Genomic DNA, 15,677 nt, shown 5'->3' with positions numbered 1-15,677 from the left:
TAAATGTATATATATATATATATATATATATATATATATATATATATATATATATATATATATATATATATATATTATGTCCCACCTTCTAAAATAAACAGTTAAGGCTGAAAGCAGCAGTCCTTGTAAAGAAAGGCAGCAAACAGGAAAATGTTATGTCCCACCTTTTAAAGTAAACAGATAAGGCTGAAAGCAACAGTCCTTGTAAAGAAAGGCAGCAAACAGGAATTTTCACAGATAGCTCCAATAAGTAAAAGTTCCAACGAACTAAATCCAAGACTCAACAAGATTCTTCAGATCAAAATCCTTCACAAAATAATTCCAATAAGTAGAAGTTCCAACGAATTAAATCCAAATCCCAACAAGATATTTCAGATCAAAATCCTCCAAACTGTGCTCTTCAGTTCTCTCTTGCAAATAGACACTTTGTTCCGGACAAAGTGCAAAGTCATATCTCTCCCTTTATAGAGTAACTAATTAGTCTAATTGCTGGTCTGCTCTCCTACTGTATCCTCGTTGGTTCCTCCTTGTCAGGAGACGTCTTGTCCTGACATCTACTCAGCAATCATCCAAATTATCATCTTCTTCACCTGAAGATAACATTTGTTCCTCATTATCACCGTTCCCGGCTGACCACCTAATTGAAGGGTGGAGGAGTTTGAAGGTTCAAGCCGACCTTGCAAATCAAATGCATTCATCTCCTCCTCATCGTTAGAACTTGCTGATTCATATAAGTCCTCCTCGCTGGAGCTGTCATTTAAAAACCTGTAGCAGATGCCGGAATCACAACACTATCCCTCACCGCAGGGCCCTTCCCCGGGTCTGGCGATCCGGATGCGGTTTCAAGGGAAGCGTGCATGAAAGTCTCGAAGCAGATCCGAAGCATGAAGTGTAGGAACAAACCTCCGAGTCATCTACCCTCCTCCTGACCAAATACTGGGCGACCTTTGAGCCAACGGGAATCAAGGACGCCGACCACCGTATCGTCAACAGCAGGCTCCTCAGAAGGCAATGATAACGGACCCGGTTCAGCAGAATCACGTAATCGACAAACAGAAGAATCAGGAATCAAAAGAGATCGATGAAAGACGGGTGAATACGCATGGATCGTGGCAAAGTGAGGCGGTATGCCACGGGATTAATAACTGCCTCAATCGGGAACGGACCAATAAACCGATGATCAAGTTTTCTAATAGGGCGATCGACCTTCAGATGTTTTGTAGATAGCCACACTTTATCACCCACAACTAACGGAGGTGTATCTCGACGGGACCGATCTGCAAACCGCTTATAATCTTCTTTTGCCTTGTTCAATTGTTGTATCAGTAGACGTCGAACTGCGTGTAGTTCTTCCAAAAACTCTCGGGTCTCAGGAACCGGGAATCCATCATAGTTAATGGGAAGAAACGCGGATGATAACCCATATTTGCAAAAATGGCGTGACACGGGTGGAGGTATGCTGCGAGTTGTTAAACGCGAATTCTGCTAACGGGAGGTATTTCACCCAATCGTTTTGTCGCAAATTAACAAAACATCTCAAATATTGAGTAAGAATCCCAATCACCTTCTCCGTCCCGCCATCAGTTTCCGGATGGTGCGCTGACGCTAAACATACTTTCACTTGCAAAGCCGCCATTAACTGTTTCCAAAATTCTGCCGTAAACTGGACCCCACGATCAGAAACCACTCTATCAGGCAGTCCATGTAGACGGAAGATATGTTGCAAAAATAACTGAGCCGTAGTGCGGACGATGGTAATTTCCGACAGGGAATGAAATGGGCCATTTTAGTCAACATATCCACTACCACAAGCACTGTTGTGAACCCCGATGAAGACGGTAAATGTGTCAGAAAGTCTATAGAGATCGCTCCCCATGGTCTACTTGGAGTCGGCAAGGGTTGCAAAAGTCCAGGAGGTGCACCGGATGCTGCTTTCGCTTGCCTACATTGAACGCAAGAAGCGACGTAAGAAGACACATCATGACGAACTCGAGGCCACCAAAAAGTCCGAGTGACCAAATGCAAGGTCTTGTGTAATCCAAAATGACCAGCGGCTGGGTTATCATGACATTGTGTCATGATGAGAGCCCTCAACGGTCTGGTAGGCACATATAATAAACCCCGATATCGAAGCAGATCGCCTTTCAAAAGACCATGGAGAAGTTGGGCCAATGTCCTCCCATCTCTGCTGCGTCCACACATCCAAACGTTGCGCCTCTCGTAGTTGGGCCCGTAAATCTACCGGTTCCTGCAGTACGGCTAGAGATTCCGGTGGTAACACTGTCCGTAAAGGAAGAGGATCTTGGCATAAGTATACTCCGGTTTCGAGATAATGCATCCGCCCTCCGGTTCTGACCACTTGGAACGTAAGTAACCGAGAAATTAAATCTGGCAAAAATAACGACCAACGAATCTGCCTTTGATTCAATTTCCTAGCCGTGGTCAAATGTTCCAGGTTCCTATGATCTGTCCGAACCTCCACCTTGTGTCGAGCTCCCTCCAAATGATGTCTCCAAGTCTCAAAAGCAACCTTAATAGCTAACAACTCTTTTTCCCAAATGGTATAGTTGCGTTCCGAAGCTGTAAGCTTCCTAGAATAATAAGCGCAAGGAAACAAAAGAGCGCCATCCTCCGAAGCTTGTAACAGCACTGCTCCGATAGCGACATTAGAAGCATCTGTCTCGACCACAAATGGGCGATCCGGATCAGGATGCTTCAATATGGGTTCAGTTATAAATGCTTTTTCAAAGTGTCAAAAGCCTGTTGTTGTGGAGGCCCCACACAAATGGAACCTTCTTACAAAGAAGCTGGGTTATGGGATCCATTATCTTCGCAAAACCTGGAATGAAAGTCCGATAATAGTTGGCAAATCCTAAAAGTCGTTGCACATCTTTAACCCGACGAGGAGCTTCCCAACTACACAACGCCTCAACCTTTTGGGGTCCATAGCAATGCCCACAGGAGAAATAATGTGTCCCAAGAATTCGATAGAGCGACTGAAAAAGAAACATTTTTCTAATTTAGCATAAAGTTTATGTTCCCGAAGACGCTGAAGCACTTGACGCACCTGCTGAAGATGTTGCTCTTTAGATTTTGAATAAATCAAAATGTCGTCCAAATATATGACAACAAACTTATCCAACATGTCTCGAAAGATATCGTTCATTAAATGTTGAAATACAGCAGGAGCGTTGGTCAAACCAAATGGCATAACGGTGTACTCGAAATGACCATAACGGTGCCAAAAGCCGTCTTCCACTCGCCTCCTTACGCATCCGAACCAAATTGTAAGCTCCACGTAAGTCAAGTTTCGTGAAAATTGTAGCTTCCGTAACCGCTCCAACAATTCGGAGATGAGCGGTAAAGGATAGCTATTTCTCACAGTGATAGCATTTAAGGGTCTATAGTCACAACAAAGACGAAGTTCTCCCGACTTCTTCTTGACAAAGAGAACGGGTGCTGAAAGAGGGGATGACGAAGGTCGAATAAATCCCGAGCTAGATTTTTATTCAAAAATTCTCAAGTGCAACTAGTTCAGGCTCAGACAAAGAATACAACCTCCCCTTTGGTAATGGAGCGTCCGGTATCAAATCCACGGGACAGTCGTAAACACGATGTGGTGGTAATTGATCTGCCTCCTGTTCACTGAAAACATCGGGAAATCCGACAGCTCTGAAGGAATCGAGGCAGCAGAAGCGACAATATGTTGGCCTGCGCAGACATGTCTCAGGTGGTCCACACATTGCAGGCTTGGAAAAGAAACAGCGTTCTGCGCCCAAGCCACCAACGGATCATGTAGACGCAGCCAGGATACTCCGAGCACCAAAGGAAGATGGAGGTTCAAGTGATATAAAAACTTATCGCCTCCTCGTGATCCCCAATACGCATACGCAGTGGTTGGGTGGCAGCCGAATAGGTCCCGACTTGAGTTCGCGCCCATCTACGGTTTCCACCTGCATGGGGGATTCACAGGCACTAAAGGAACTTTGAAATGTTTTACGAAATCATAATCCATAAAGCTAGTCATAGCCCCTGAATCCCCAGTGCCACGGCAGGGATTCCCTCCTTCCGAGATTGCAAGAATATGCGAGTGTCCAAAAGTAAATGTCGAGGAGGGCCAGAATTAACTTCAGCAATTTGAGATGAAAGTGAATACTGTGCCCGACCTAGGGTTTCCCTGAGGTCGGGCCTACCCGTTCCCGACGGACCAGCAATGGGTTTTGATACAGGTCCACGAGTCCCCTTCCGAGTGCAGGAATTTGCAAAATGTCCCGAACCCCGCAATAAAGGCACAAACCTTCCTGAAATCTTCTCGATCGTTCCTGAACTGTTAAACGAGGGCGGAGTGCGCCTATCTCCATCGGCTCCTCTGCTGGAATTCTGGATTGGAAAACCCTCATAGACGGGGTGCGTGAACGAGGAAACACAGGTGGCTCTGCAACGGTCCGTTTACACCCACGATGTTGTAGGCGAGCTTCAATACGTAAGCATTGAGTAATCAATGTGTCCAAAGTTGAAGCACGCTCTGCATGAATTAGTTCATCCTTGATAATGTCGGACAAACCCTCTTGGAATGCTGCCATGTGAGCTGGTTCATTCCAGGTGGAGTCCATACACAACAAGCGAAATTCTGCAACGTATTCTTGCAATGAGTGTTTACCTTGAATAATATCCCTCAATTTTCTGTCCACAGTTTGAGATTTAATTGAATTCTCAAACATAACGTTCATCTGTTGAATAAACCCTGGAAATCGTCCAGTAATGGACTATCTTGTACTAATAAGGGAGTAGCCCATTTGGCAGCCTGCCCGGTTAACAAACCAATAATAAAGCCAATTTTAACTCGATCGGTTGGAAAATCCTCCGCCTCACAGAAAAATACAATTGGCACTGACCCAAAAATGTTGAAAACATGTCCGTTTGCCCAGAAAATTTATCTGGCATAACTATCGGAATTTTTCTCACAGGGGTGCAGGGGGAACTCCAGCTGCAGCTGAAACAGTTTGAGAATTGGCAACGAACGATAATAATTGTGTTACCTGATTTTGAAGGGATACGTTGCTCTGGAGTAATTGATTTATTTGCATCTGTTGCTGCTCCACCAATTGTTGCATTTGAGTTGAATCCATCGTTGCAAAGATGGTCTGTTAGGTCCGAACAAAAAATGTTATGTCCCACCTTCTAAAATAAACAGTTAAGGCTGAAAGCAGCAGTCCTTGTAAAGAAAGGCAGCAAACAGGAAAATGTTATGTCCCACCTTTTAAAGTAAACAGATAAGGCTGAAAGCAACAGTCCTTGTAAAGAAAGGCAGCAAACAGGAATTTTCACAGATAGCTCCAATAAGTAAAAGTTCCAACGAACTAAATCCAAGACTCAACAAGATTCTTCAGATCAAAATCCTTCACAAAATAATTCCAATAAGTAGAAGTTCCAACGAATTAAATCCAAATCCCAACAAGATATTTCAGATCAAAATCCTCCAAACTGTGCTCTTCAGTTCTCTCTTGCAAATAGACACTTTGTTCCGGACAAAGTGCAAAGTCATATCTCTCCCTTTATAGAGTAACTAATTAGTCTAATTGCTGGTCTGCTCTCCTACTGTATCCTCGTTGGTTCCTCCTTGTCAGGAGACGTCTTGTCCTGACATCTACCCAGCAATCATCCAAATTATCATCTTCTTCACCTGAAGATAACATTTGTTCCTCATTATCACCCGTTCCCGGCTGACCACCTAATTGAAGGGTGGAGGAGTTTGAAGGTTCAAGCCGACCTTGCAAATCAAATGCATTCATCTCCTCCTCATCGTTAGAACTTGCTGATTCATATAAGTCCTCCTCGCTGGAGCTGTCATTCAAAAAACCTGTAGCAGATGCCGGAATCACAACATATATATATATATATATATATGTGTGTGTGTGTGTGTGTGTGTGTGTGTGTGTATATGTGTATGTCTGTGTAGTACCTTACATCACATCAGGACTGCCTTCAAAACAGACAGAAAAATAGCAGCCATCCTTAGCAACCCCAAAGATAAAATTGACCTGGAAAACCAAGGCATATACGAAGTCTTCTGTGCATCATGCCCAGCCACATACATTGGACAGACCAATAGAAGAATAAGTACCCGCTTGGATGAACACAAAAATGCAGTCAAAAAGCTGGAACACACTTCCTCACTAGTCCAACACATGGAAGCCACAGGTCATAGCATCAACTTCAATGGCACCAAAACACTGGCCACTATGGAAAACCCTAGCCACAGAGTCATCAGAGAAGCCATAGAGATTGAAAAAAGACCAGAAAGCATGAATAGAAGAGATGATTCCACCAGGCTGTCAATCATTTGGAAGCCTGCACTCACAAACAAAAAAATCTCCACACCACAAGCCAGGCAAACACCTGGGCACAAACAGATCCCCCTGATACCTCCAGCTCAAACACACCCCAACCAGGCACCCAGATGAAACCCAGCTTCCTAACTAATGATAGCCGTCCATTTACCCGAAGCCAAGCTGCACTAAAGGCCTCCAATAAAGTAACACAATGCTGCCAGCCAATCAAGATACAAAAAGAGCCAAAAAACAGACAGAAGATATTAGAGACACCAATCAAGCAGAACACAGCAAACTCCGAGACCAATAAACACAGACCAAGACTCCCAACCAATCAGGATGAAGAAAAAACCATTCTGGCACAGCAATAGGCTGCCCCAAATTTAAATCTGAAACCACTGTAAAAGTCTGACCCACAGACGGACACAATACAGAAGCCTGATGATGGCAGATGAGATTCTGCTGAAACGTTGCTACAACTTTAAAAGAACAACTACAATGACGTGGGAAAATACCCAAACCAAGCCGAATACCATACATGTAAGTACCCGCGAAAACTTAAGAAAACAAATATATATTAAAGGATATTGTAATAATGATATACTGTAATAGATCATTCTGAATAAGTTATAATATGAATATAATCTAGTAAGAGTTGGGATTTGCTCTCAAGGATAGCTGGAAGCCGAAATTAAAAAACTTAATGACATTGTAATAATGATATAATATAAATAATGTTGAATAGAATATAATATGAATGTAAATTTAACAAGAAATGTATACAATATTATTATGTGCACAAGATATATGTACCCAGCTGACACACTGTATAACTGAAAGAAGGTTTTGTTTGTTTTGTTAAAAAATAGAAAAACTTTTTAAAAAATCCTGGAGCACTGGAGAACTACCAGAGGACTGGAAAAGAGCTGATGTGGTTCCCATCTTCAAAAAAAGAAAAAAAACAGACCCAGGAAACTACAGACCAATCAGTCTAACATCAATACCTGAAAAGATACTGGAAAAGATAATAAAAAAACAGATCTGCCAACATCTAGAAATAAGTAAAGTAATAACTAGCAGTCAGCATGGGTTTGTTAAAAACAGACCATGCCAAACCAATCTTATTTCATTCTTCAACATAGTGACTAAATTAGTAGACCAGCAAAATACTCTGGACATAATATACTTAGATTTCAGCAAGGCAGTCAACAAAGTAGACCACAACCTACTTCTTGGTAAACTAGAAAAAAGTGGGATGGATAGCACCACCTGATGGATTCGCAACTGGCTGACAAACCGTACTCAGCAAGTAGTCCTTAATAGGTCTACATGGAGGGAAGTAAGCAGTGGGGTGCCACAAGGTTCCATCTTAGGCCCAGTACTGTTCAATATCTTCATAAACGACTTAGATGAGTGAATAGAAGGGGAACTTACCAAATTTGCAGATGATACTAAGTTGGCAGGAATAGCTAACACCCTAGAAAATAGGCTCAATATCCATCTGGATCTTGATAGACTTAAACACATCTAACAAAATGAAATTCAATGTAGAGAAAAGTAAAGTCCTACACTTAGGCAAGAAAAACCAAAAGTACACATATAGACTGGATGAAACCAGGCTTAATAGCAGTAACTGTGAGAGGGATCTTGGAGCACTAAGACTAGCTGGTTAGCTTGTTGTCCACTAACCAGCTAAATATGAGCCAGCAGTGTGCAGCAGCAGCCAAAAAAGCTAATGAGATCCTAAGTTGCATTAACAGAGGGATACAATCAATATCAAGTAAGGTACTAATACCACTCTTATAAAGCCTTAGTAAGACCACATCTAGAGTACTGCATCCAGTTTTGGTCACCAAACTATGAAAAAGATGTTGAGACTCTAGAAAAAGTACAGAGAAGAGCAACCAGGATGATTAGGGGACTGGAGACTAAAACATATGAAGAACGGTTACAAGAACTGGGCATGGCTAGTCTAGTGAAGAGAAGGACCAGGGGAGACATCATAGCAGTGTTCCAATATTTGAGGTGCTGCCACACAGAGGAAGGGGTCAAGCTATTTTCTAAAGCATCTGAAGGCCACACAAGGAATAATGGATGGAAATTGAACAAGGAGAGATTTAACCTGGAAATAAGGAGAAACTTTCTGACAGTGAGAACAATCAACCCATGGAACAGCTTGCCCTTGGAAGTTGGGGAACGCCATCACTTGAGACTTTCAAGAAGAGATTGGACTCCCATCTGTCAGAAATGGTGTAGGGTCTCCTGCTTGAGCAGGAGGTTGGACTAGATGACCTACAAGGTCCTTCATTATCTGTTATCTGTTAACTAATCAAGGAGAGAAGCAACCTAGAACTAAGGAGAAATTTCCTGACAGTTAGAACAATTAATCAGTGGAACAACTTGCCTCCAGAAGTTGTAAATGCTCCAACACTGGAAGTTTTTAAGAAGAGATTGGATAACAGTTTGTCTGTTACCTGGAATTTCAGAGGAAAAACAGAAACATTTCCACTGAGTACATGTGTGATTGTCCAAAATAAATTCTCCTGTATTACAAAATAGTTTCCTTCAAGATGTCTAATTGCAGCCTCTTGTAAGCTATTGATCAAAGCAAGTATGTACTCAAAGGAGGGGAAAGAAAAAAAAAGTGACTATAAACAAATAGATTTGAAAAAAAGTTAAGGACAACTAGATTTGGGGGAAAAATGTAGCAGGCTAAGATTGAAACTTGAGATTAAATATATTATATATCTGTAACTATGAGACCGGTGGGAAAGATTATTTGACTATCTGAGATACAGCATCATCAATATGAAAATTATGCCAAGTTGAGAATATTCACCCATCTTCCATTAGTTGTCATTTATGCCTGTCCCTGGAATAAGAGGCACATTCCAAATTGACCAATATACAGTAACATACTCTGTGAAACTGCAATGCCTATGTACTAACTCCAGCATCCAAATGACTTGTAACACTAATACTTTGGAAGTTATATTTGCTAACTATTTGTTTCATGATGTTAGTGATAACTTATGGAATCCAACATGGAATCTGGATATTTGTAGGATCATTTATTCCAAAGCAGTATCTGTTCACCCAAATTGTGCTGGGAGAGGAACTATGCTAACAATTCCATGTATGAGCCATCCAGGAAAAAGATACACATATCCATTATTATTGAGAAATGAGGGGGAAAGAAGGTAATAAATGACTAGAAAAGAACAAATACAATGATTGTAATGGAAATTACAAACTAAATTCTCTAAGAAAGGTCTAATAAGATCAAGAGACACACACACTGCCTTACGAGGTTCAGACAGAAGTCATTGCCAAGGAGATCAATGCCATTTCCATCCCATTACTGGATTTGAATTACAGGAATCCAGATGATGCATTTTTTCTAGGAGCTTATGTAGCTGGGCTGCCACTACCTTCTAAATGACTTTCTTTAAAAAGAGAAGGTTGGAGACAAAATAAAAAATTGTCAAAAATATGAGGCAAAGTGGAGGGGTGGGGTTCTTTAAGAGATGACACACAACATTGTTTTAAAACAGACTGTGCCACAGGACATTTTTTTCTCAAAGTAAGTGCTTACAGTTTCCCTAATCTAGCCACTCAGTCTACCTACATGATTATCTGAAGAAGCCAGGAAGATCAATTCCACAGGATATAGAGTTCTTACTACAAGATCTCTACGGAGATTCTCAGTTATCCAGGTAATGGTTGTCCCAAAGGTGCTTTTTCAAGAGGCAACTAGACTTTCTGGTTTTTCTTTGAAGACGTTTTGCTTCTCATCCTCTGAAGAACTGAAGAAGCTTCTTAGATGAGAAGCGAAACGTCTTCAAAGAAAAGCCAGAAAGTTCAGTTGCCTCTTGAAAAAGCACCTTTGGGATTACTACAAGTTCCTACCCATTTTCTTGGTTTTGATAAACACAAACAAATAATAGAATCATACAAGATACTGTGTCAGCTGGATCTCCAACACGGGTATCTACAGCATGCTTGCTATTGGCGGCCATAGAAATGGAGAGGAGGGCATGAGCATTTGGGATGGGGAAGCGAGTTGGTGTATAGTAGTCCCATGAGAACTGGAAGGAAGGTACTCATGAATTACAGTGCTGCTGAGTGGAATTGTTTATACTCCATCAAGGCCATCTGTCCTGAGACTCCAGATGCGAGAAATACCTGAAGAGGAATTTTCCCATAACATCATATTGGATGTTGATTGGACTCTCACTGCTGGACCCTGGCAGGAGAGACTTTCAATGTGTAACTTTCGTGCGTTTTGAATCAGATCTTGCCTTGCTTTTACTGCTATCATTTCAAACTTAGTAAAAGTACCTCTTCTCTAATTCAATTTGGTTGGGGATTTTCTTTCTTGAGTTTTGAATGGAGGCAGGCCTGAAACACTGTTTTCCTCGTCACAGTGGTTTCTGTTCTACTGAAATCCAATCCTGAGCAATTACAAGAAACTTGCAAGTCTGGAATCCTCTTATCCCTAAAGCAGGGCTGTCAAATTCCCATACTGTGGGTCAGATGCAACACGTGCTGGCCATGCCCACGCCAGTGGTGGGATTCAAATTTTTTCATTACTGGTTCTGTGGGCATGGCTTGGTGGGCATGGCAGGGGAAGAAACATACTGTAAAATCTCCAGTCAGAGGTGGTATTTGCCAGTTCCCTGAACTACTTAAAATTTCCATTACCAGTTCTCCAGAACTGGTCAGAACCTGCTGAATACCACCTCTGGCCCACGCCCAGTTTAGCAAAGGGGAAAAAAGTCATGATACGTCATGTGACACCGCCACAATGACTTGAGTTTGACACCTCTACCCTAAAGGAATCTGGGTAACCAAAGACTGCTGGAAAGAATCTGTGGATGCAACAAACTCAGGTGAGAATTCACAGCCTTATGAGCTTTTATCAGTTTTTATCAACATTCACTGCCCTCTCCAGGTTTTCCATTGCAATCATTCTAGACATCTTTTCTATAATTTCCCACTCCCTCAGTGAACCAAGTTGTGTAAGATTGGCGATTGGGTAGAAGTCTGGCAGAATCAATTCCTTCAGCACTCTGGCCATTTCTCTGTAGCTTCGACTTATGACCACAATTGAGCCCAAAAACATTCACTACACTACAAACTACACTAGACCCCTCTCCTGAGATAGGTAAATTAAAGACCACCCTCCATTTTTGAATTTTGGGGAAAAATGTAAGACTAAGATTGAAACTTGAGCTTAAATATTCCATGACTATAAAACTGGTAGGAAAGATTATTGGGACCCCCAATAGCAGCCTCAAGTTGATACCCAGGACTGTAGCTGGGTAACTAGGAGAGTAGCACACTAACAATGGCCCTAGTCTATCCCTATAGCGCAATTCCACATAGAAGCAATCATATACCATTACCGTATCTGAGTTAGTGTTCTGTCACCGTAAGGAACTCCTATACCATCACAACTATCAATTTACCATTGTTTCTGTTTTTAATACTCAAATTGGTATGAGAACAGGCTTTGTAATACTGTAAACCTTTTTTTTTAAGGTGAAAAATCAATTGTGCTCCCAATACTATCTAAAAAACACTAGATGAGGGCAGGCTGCTATAAACGCAACCAAGAATCTATGGATAAGCAAATTATGCCTAGCATTTATTACCAAGGATGTTGGAGGCTACTGAAATGCTGGCTTGAAATGTTTCTTGCACTTGAGAAGCAGCTTCTTTAACTAATTTTTCCTCTTCTAAGTTGGTCTGCACAGAAAAGAAGGCAAGTGTTAATTACATGTATTTCTTGATAATTTTTTGTATTTTTCACACTGAAGTGACAATCAGTGATAAACTGCAGTTATTTCAAGGAATATTTTAGGATTACTGAGGGATAATTTTTAAACAAAGGAATTACAAGCTTGATATAATTATCTCTTGATAAAATTACAAAATAATTCAGTATTTTATAGATGAGGTTTCTTTCCAGTGATTTACACTGCAAGTCAAGGTATAATAGATAAACTGGTTAATTTAATAGTGTGCTTAATTATTTTTGTATCTTGGAATTTGTTATTGTGTAACTGATTTTTCTTAAATATGTTTATAATAACATTTGATATTTTGTTTTACAACTGTTTTTTCTTTCATGTTACATTTCCACTCTTCATATTGTTATTTAATTATTCTAAACTAAAGAAAAAGACAAATGTAAGTACAAACCAGACTTTAAATACTGATAAAAGCAAGATTAATAAAGCAAAATAATGAAGTAACTTTTTGAATTGGCTTATCTTTCATTCATTTTTGGATTACCTTTTTAATACAGCTCTGAACATAACATATCTTTATGTGTTTTTAATTCATTAGCCTTTTGCCAAACCATAATTATGTACCTTTGGAAACTGATTCTCAATTTTCTGAAAAGTATTTAGTTAATTTAAAAAAACAAACTATAAAAATAAATAATTTCCTCTTGCTTTTTTCCTGCCTCTAATATTGAAATCTCATATCTCATATCATTTCCCAAATTCTTTCCCGCCAAAGACGTAACCAACTGATGCAATACCCTTGTAATTATGCTGTGGGAACATAAATCGATAGAAATCATCAACCTTTTGGCATGAAAAAAGTATGGGACAGGTGAAATATGTAGATATAATTGATTGATGCATGAAATTCACAAACAGAAAAAAACTTTTGGACAAACAAGGCCCCTTTTGATTATTTGATGTGATTTGCAGCAATTTTCAAGAAGAGATTGGACAATCATTTGTCTGGAATGGTCTCTTGTTTGAGCAGAGGTAGAACTAGAAGACCTCTAATGTCTCTTCCAGCTCTATTATTTTATATTTTATTATGCATTACTCTTAACTGAACTGATGGCTGAAATCACAATACACTGAAAGGAACATACACTGAGAAGGATCATTACTCATTAGAGAAGATATGTGTTGGATATAGAGGGTCTCCTACTCAATACTTGGCATTTTCCTGGCAGGACTAAAAAAAATTCTAACTTAAAATAATTGCTGTGCTTCATTGTAAAAAATATTTAATTTGATAGTCTAATTGACTGATCAAAAAAATAGTCCAAAATACACAGCTCTCCAATGGCCCCAAGCTGTGCTAAAGGAAATGCCCATCAGCATACTATAGATTTGGCCCTCCCAATGGAAAGGATTTGGGTTAACATTATTTTAAACTATCAATGAGCTGTGAATGCATCTGAAGAATAGAATAAAAGAAAATAACGAGATTGTTACTTTTTAATAACTGATAAATCAATGAAATTTACCAAATGTACAAATGAATCTGTACCAAATGTTCAAGAACAGACTAGATGAAACTTGGCTCAACAGCAGTAACTGTGAAAGGAATATTGGAGTCCTAGTGGACAATCACTTAATCAGCCTCCATCATTCAATGCAACTCAAAGCCTTCAGCAGGAACCTCAATTTGCATATCTTGACATCAAGATAGAGGAAATGGGAACTTGGAGGGTAGGGAGTGTGAAGACCCTCACCCTCCCCACTTATAGATGAGATAAATTATCAATGATCAAATAGCGTAACGAAAGCTGCTTTTGGAGTGTTCTTGTTTCTTTTTTTCGCCTAAACTTTGATGTTGTGTGCTCAAGAGTGGGATGATATGTCCTCAAGGGAGGGTGAATATCTGCCACCCCAGAATCCTAGCATATGGGAAATCCAGAGTGCTTCTATGGGAATGGCCTCACCTACTGCAAGTATCCTCTGAGCTTGCCCGTTGCAAGCATCTCTGCAGCAAGATATACAGAGGAAATGGGTGAGTCAGGAGTGCAAAGAACCCTCCCTTTGTAGAAGAGGGCTCCCTTTCTGTGTTCATCTGGGCAAGAAGTGAAAGGAATCAACATGGACACAAGGAAACATCCCCATGCCTATTACTGCTGTAAAAGGGCCAAATATAAACTTTTCCATGCAGCTTACCAACCTTACATTTCTCTATGGCAACAGCCCCACCCACTGCAAGTGCTCCCTGGAAATTGCCCCTTGCAATTGCAAAAGCCTGGTGAGCCCTACCTCTGGGCATACTCATAATACTCCCAGGCTTCGGACAAAGCAGGAAGAGAAGAGTTCCTCTGGGCATGTGCAGATTGCTCTTGGGCTTTGAGCAAAGCATGAAGAGTGCCTCTGGGCATACGCAGAGTACTCCCTAGCTTCAGACAAAGTGGCAAGAACGTAATGCCTCTGGGCATGAGCAGAGAGCTCTCAGACTTTGGGCAAAGCAGGAAGAGTGCCTCTGGGTATACACAAGTGTGCTCTTAGGCTCCATGCAAACCAGGAAGAAAAGACTGTTTTTGGACATGTGCTGAGTGCTCTCAGACTTTTGGCAAAGCGGGAAGACAAATCAGATGCAGACTGCTCCTAAATTATGGGTATAGTAAGAAGATTGCCTCTGAGCATGTGCAGAGTGCTAACAAGCTTTGGGCAAAACATTAAGAGAAGATTGCCTCTCTGTGGACTTCCACTGCACAAAATACCCTGCTGGCATGGTAATTCTGTATAATTGAAGGTCCACAAACCACATACCCGTGGCCTCTTTTGTGGGTATTAGGTGGTGGTAGGATTTTTTAAATGTATTTATTAAGATAGGCTCTATCTTGCTCTTTCTTACAATACTGTGAGGTAGGCCAGGATGCGAGAGTGCCTATGTCCCCATATTGCTTTTAAAAGACCAGTACCCCCAGAGTATTTGGATGGGAGACCACCAAGCGATTCCAAAATTGTATGCTTGACAGGGAAGTGAGATAGGGTGGACTGTGAGAGTGGCCATGTCCCCAATCTTAATCCACCATGTTAACAGTGTCCTTCATTGCACACTTTTCATTAGCATCCTCAAACAGTTATTGGATGATACACCACCAGGCAATACCAGAATTGTATGTTTGACAGGGAAGCTGTGAGAGTGCCACATCCCCAATCTTAATCCACCATATTTCCTTCAAAGGACACTGTTAACAAGCATTCCCAAACAGAGTACTTGGAATACCACAAGGAGATCACAAAATTGTAGATTTGACAGGGAAGTCTTGAGACCTTGGCAAGGCAACACCTGTGATTTTCTTTTTCCTAGCACTGTTTGCATTTTCTAACAGCAGGCAGGGCCTCAACCCTGTAAAATGGCTTGACTACTTCAATGTAGGACAATATCCAGTGCTTTTCCTTTGCAAGAAAGTGTGAATTTTACCAGAATTCTCTTTGTCACAGGAGGGGAATGCTGCTTGCCTGGCCCTGCCACTTTCCCAGGCTTGGCATGTTGTGAGAATACCATCTGGGCATTCATCAAGGATGTAATAATTTGTATATAATTGCTCCATACAAA

General features: G+C 40.9%; 1 protein-coding gene across 6 annotated transcripts in view; it reads right to left on the bottom strand.

Moving 5' to 3' along the window:
* DELE1 (DAP3 binding cell death enhancer 1) overlaps positions 1–15,677 on the bottom strand; it is a 60,162-nt gene that overhangs the window by 29,339 nt on the left and 15,146 nt on the right. For 4 of the 6 annotated variants that reach the window (XM_087960975.1, XM_026683188.2, XM_087960976.1 and 1 more), the window contains exon 6: positions 11,990–12,083. The exons of the other annotated variants lie outside the window; for them this stretch is intronic. In XM_087960975.1, the coding sequence (XP_087817101.1) occupies positions 11,990–12,083 (94 nt within the window). The remainder of the gene's footprint in view (positions 1–11,989; positions 12,084–15,677) is intronic. 6 annotated transcript variants of the gene reach the window in all.

Source organism: Notechis scutatus, chromosome 3 (assembly GCF_049901735.1).
Source record: "Notechis scutatus isolate UNSWTSFEM ecotype Mainland chromosome 3, rNotScu1.2, whole genome shotgun sequence".
In the NCBI taxonomy this organism is placed as follows: domain Eukaryota; kingdom Metazoa; phylum Chordata; class Lepidosauria; order Squamata; family Elapidae; genus Notechis; species Notechis scutatus.
This window is presented reverse-complemented; position numbering and strand designations above follow the sequence as displayed.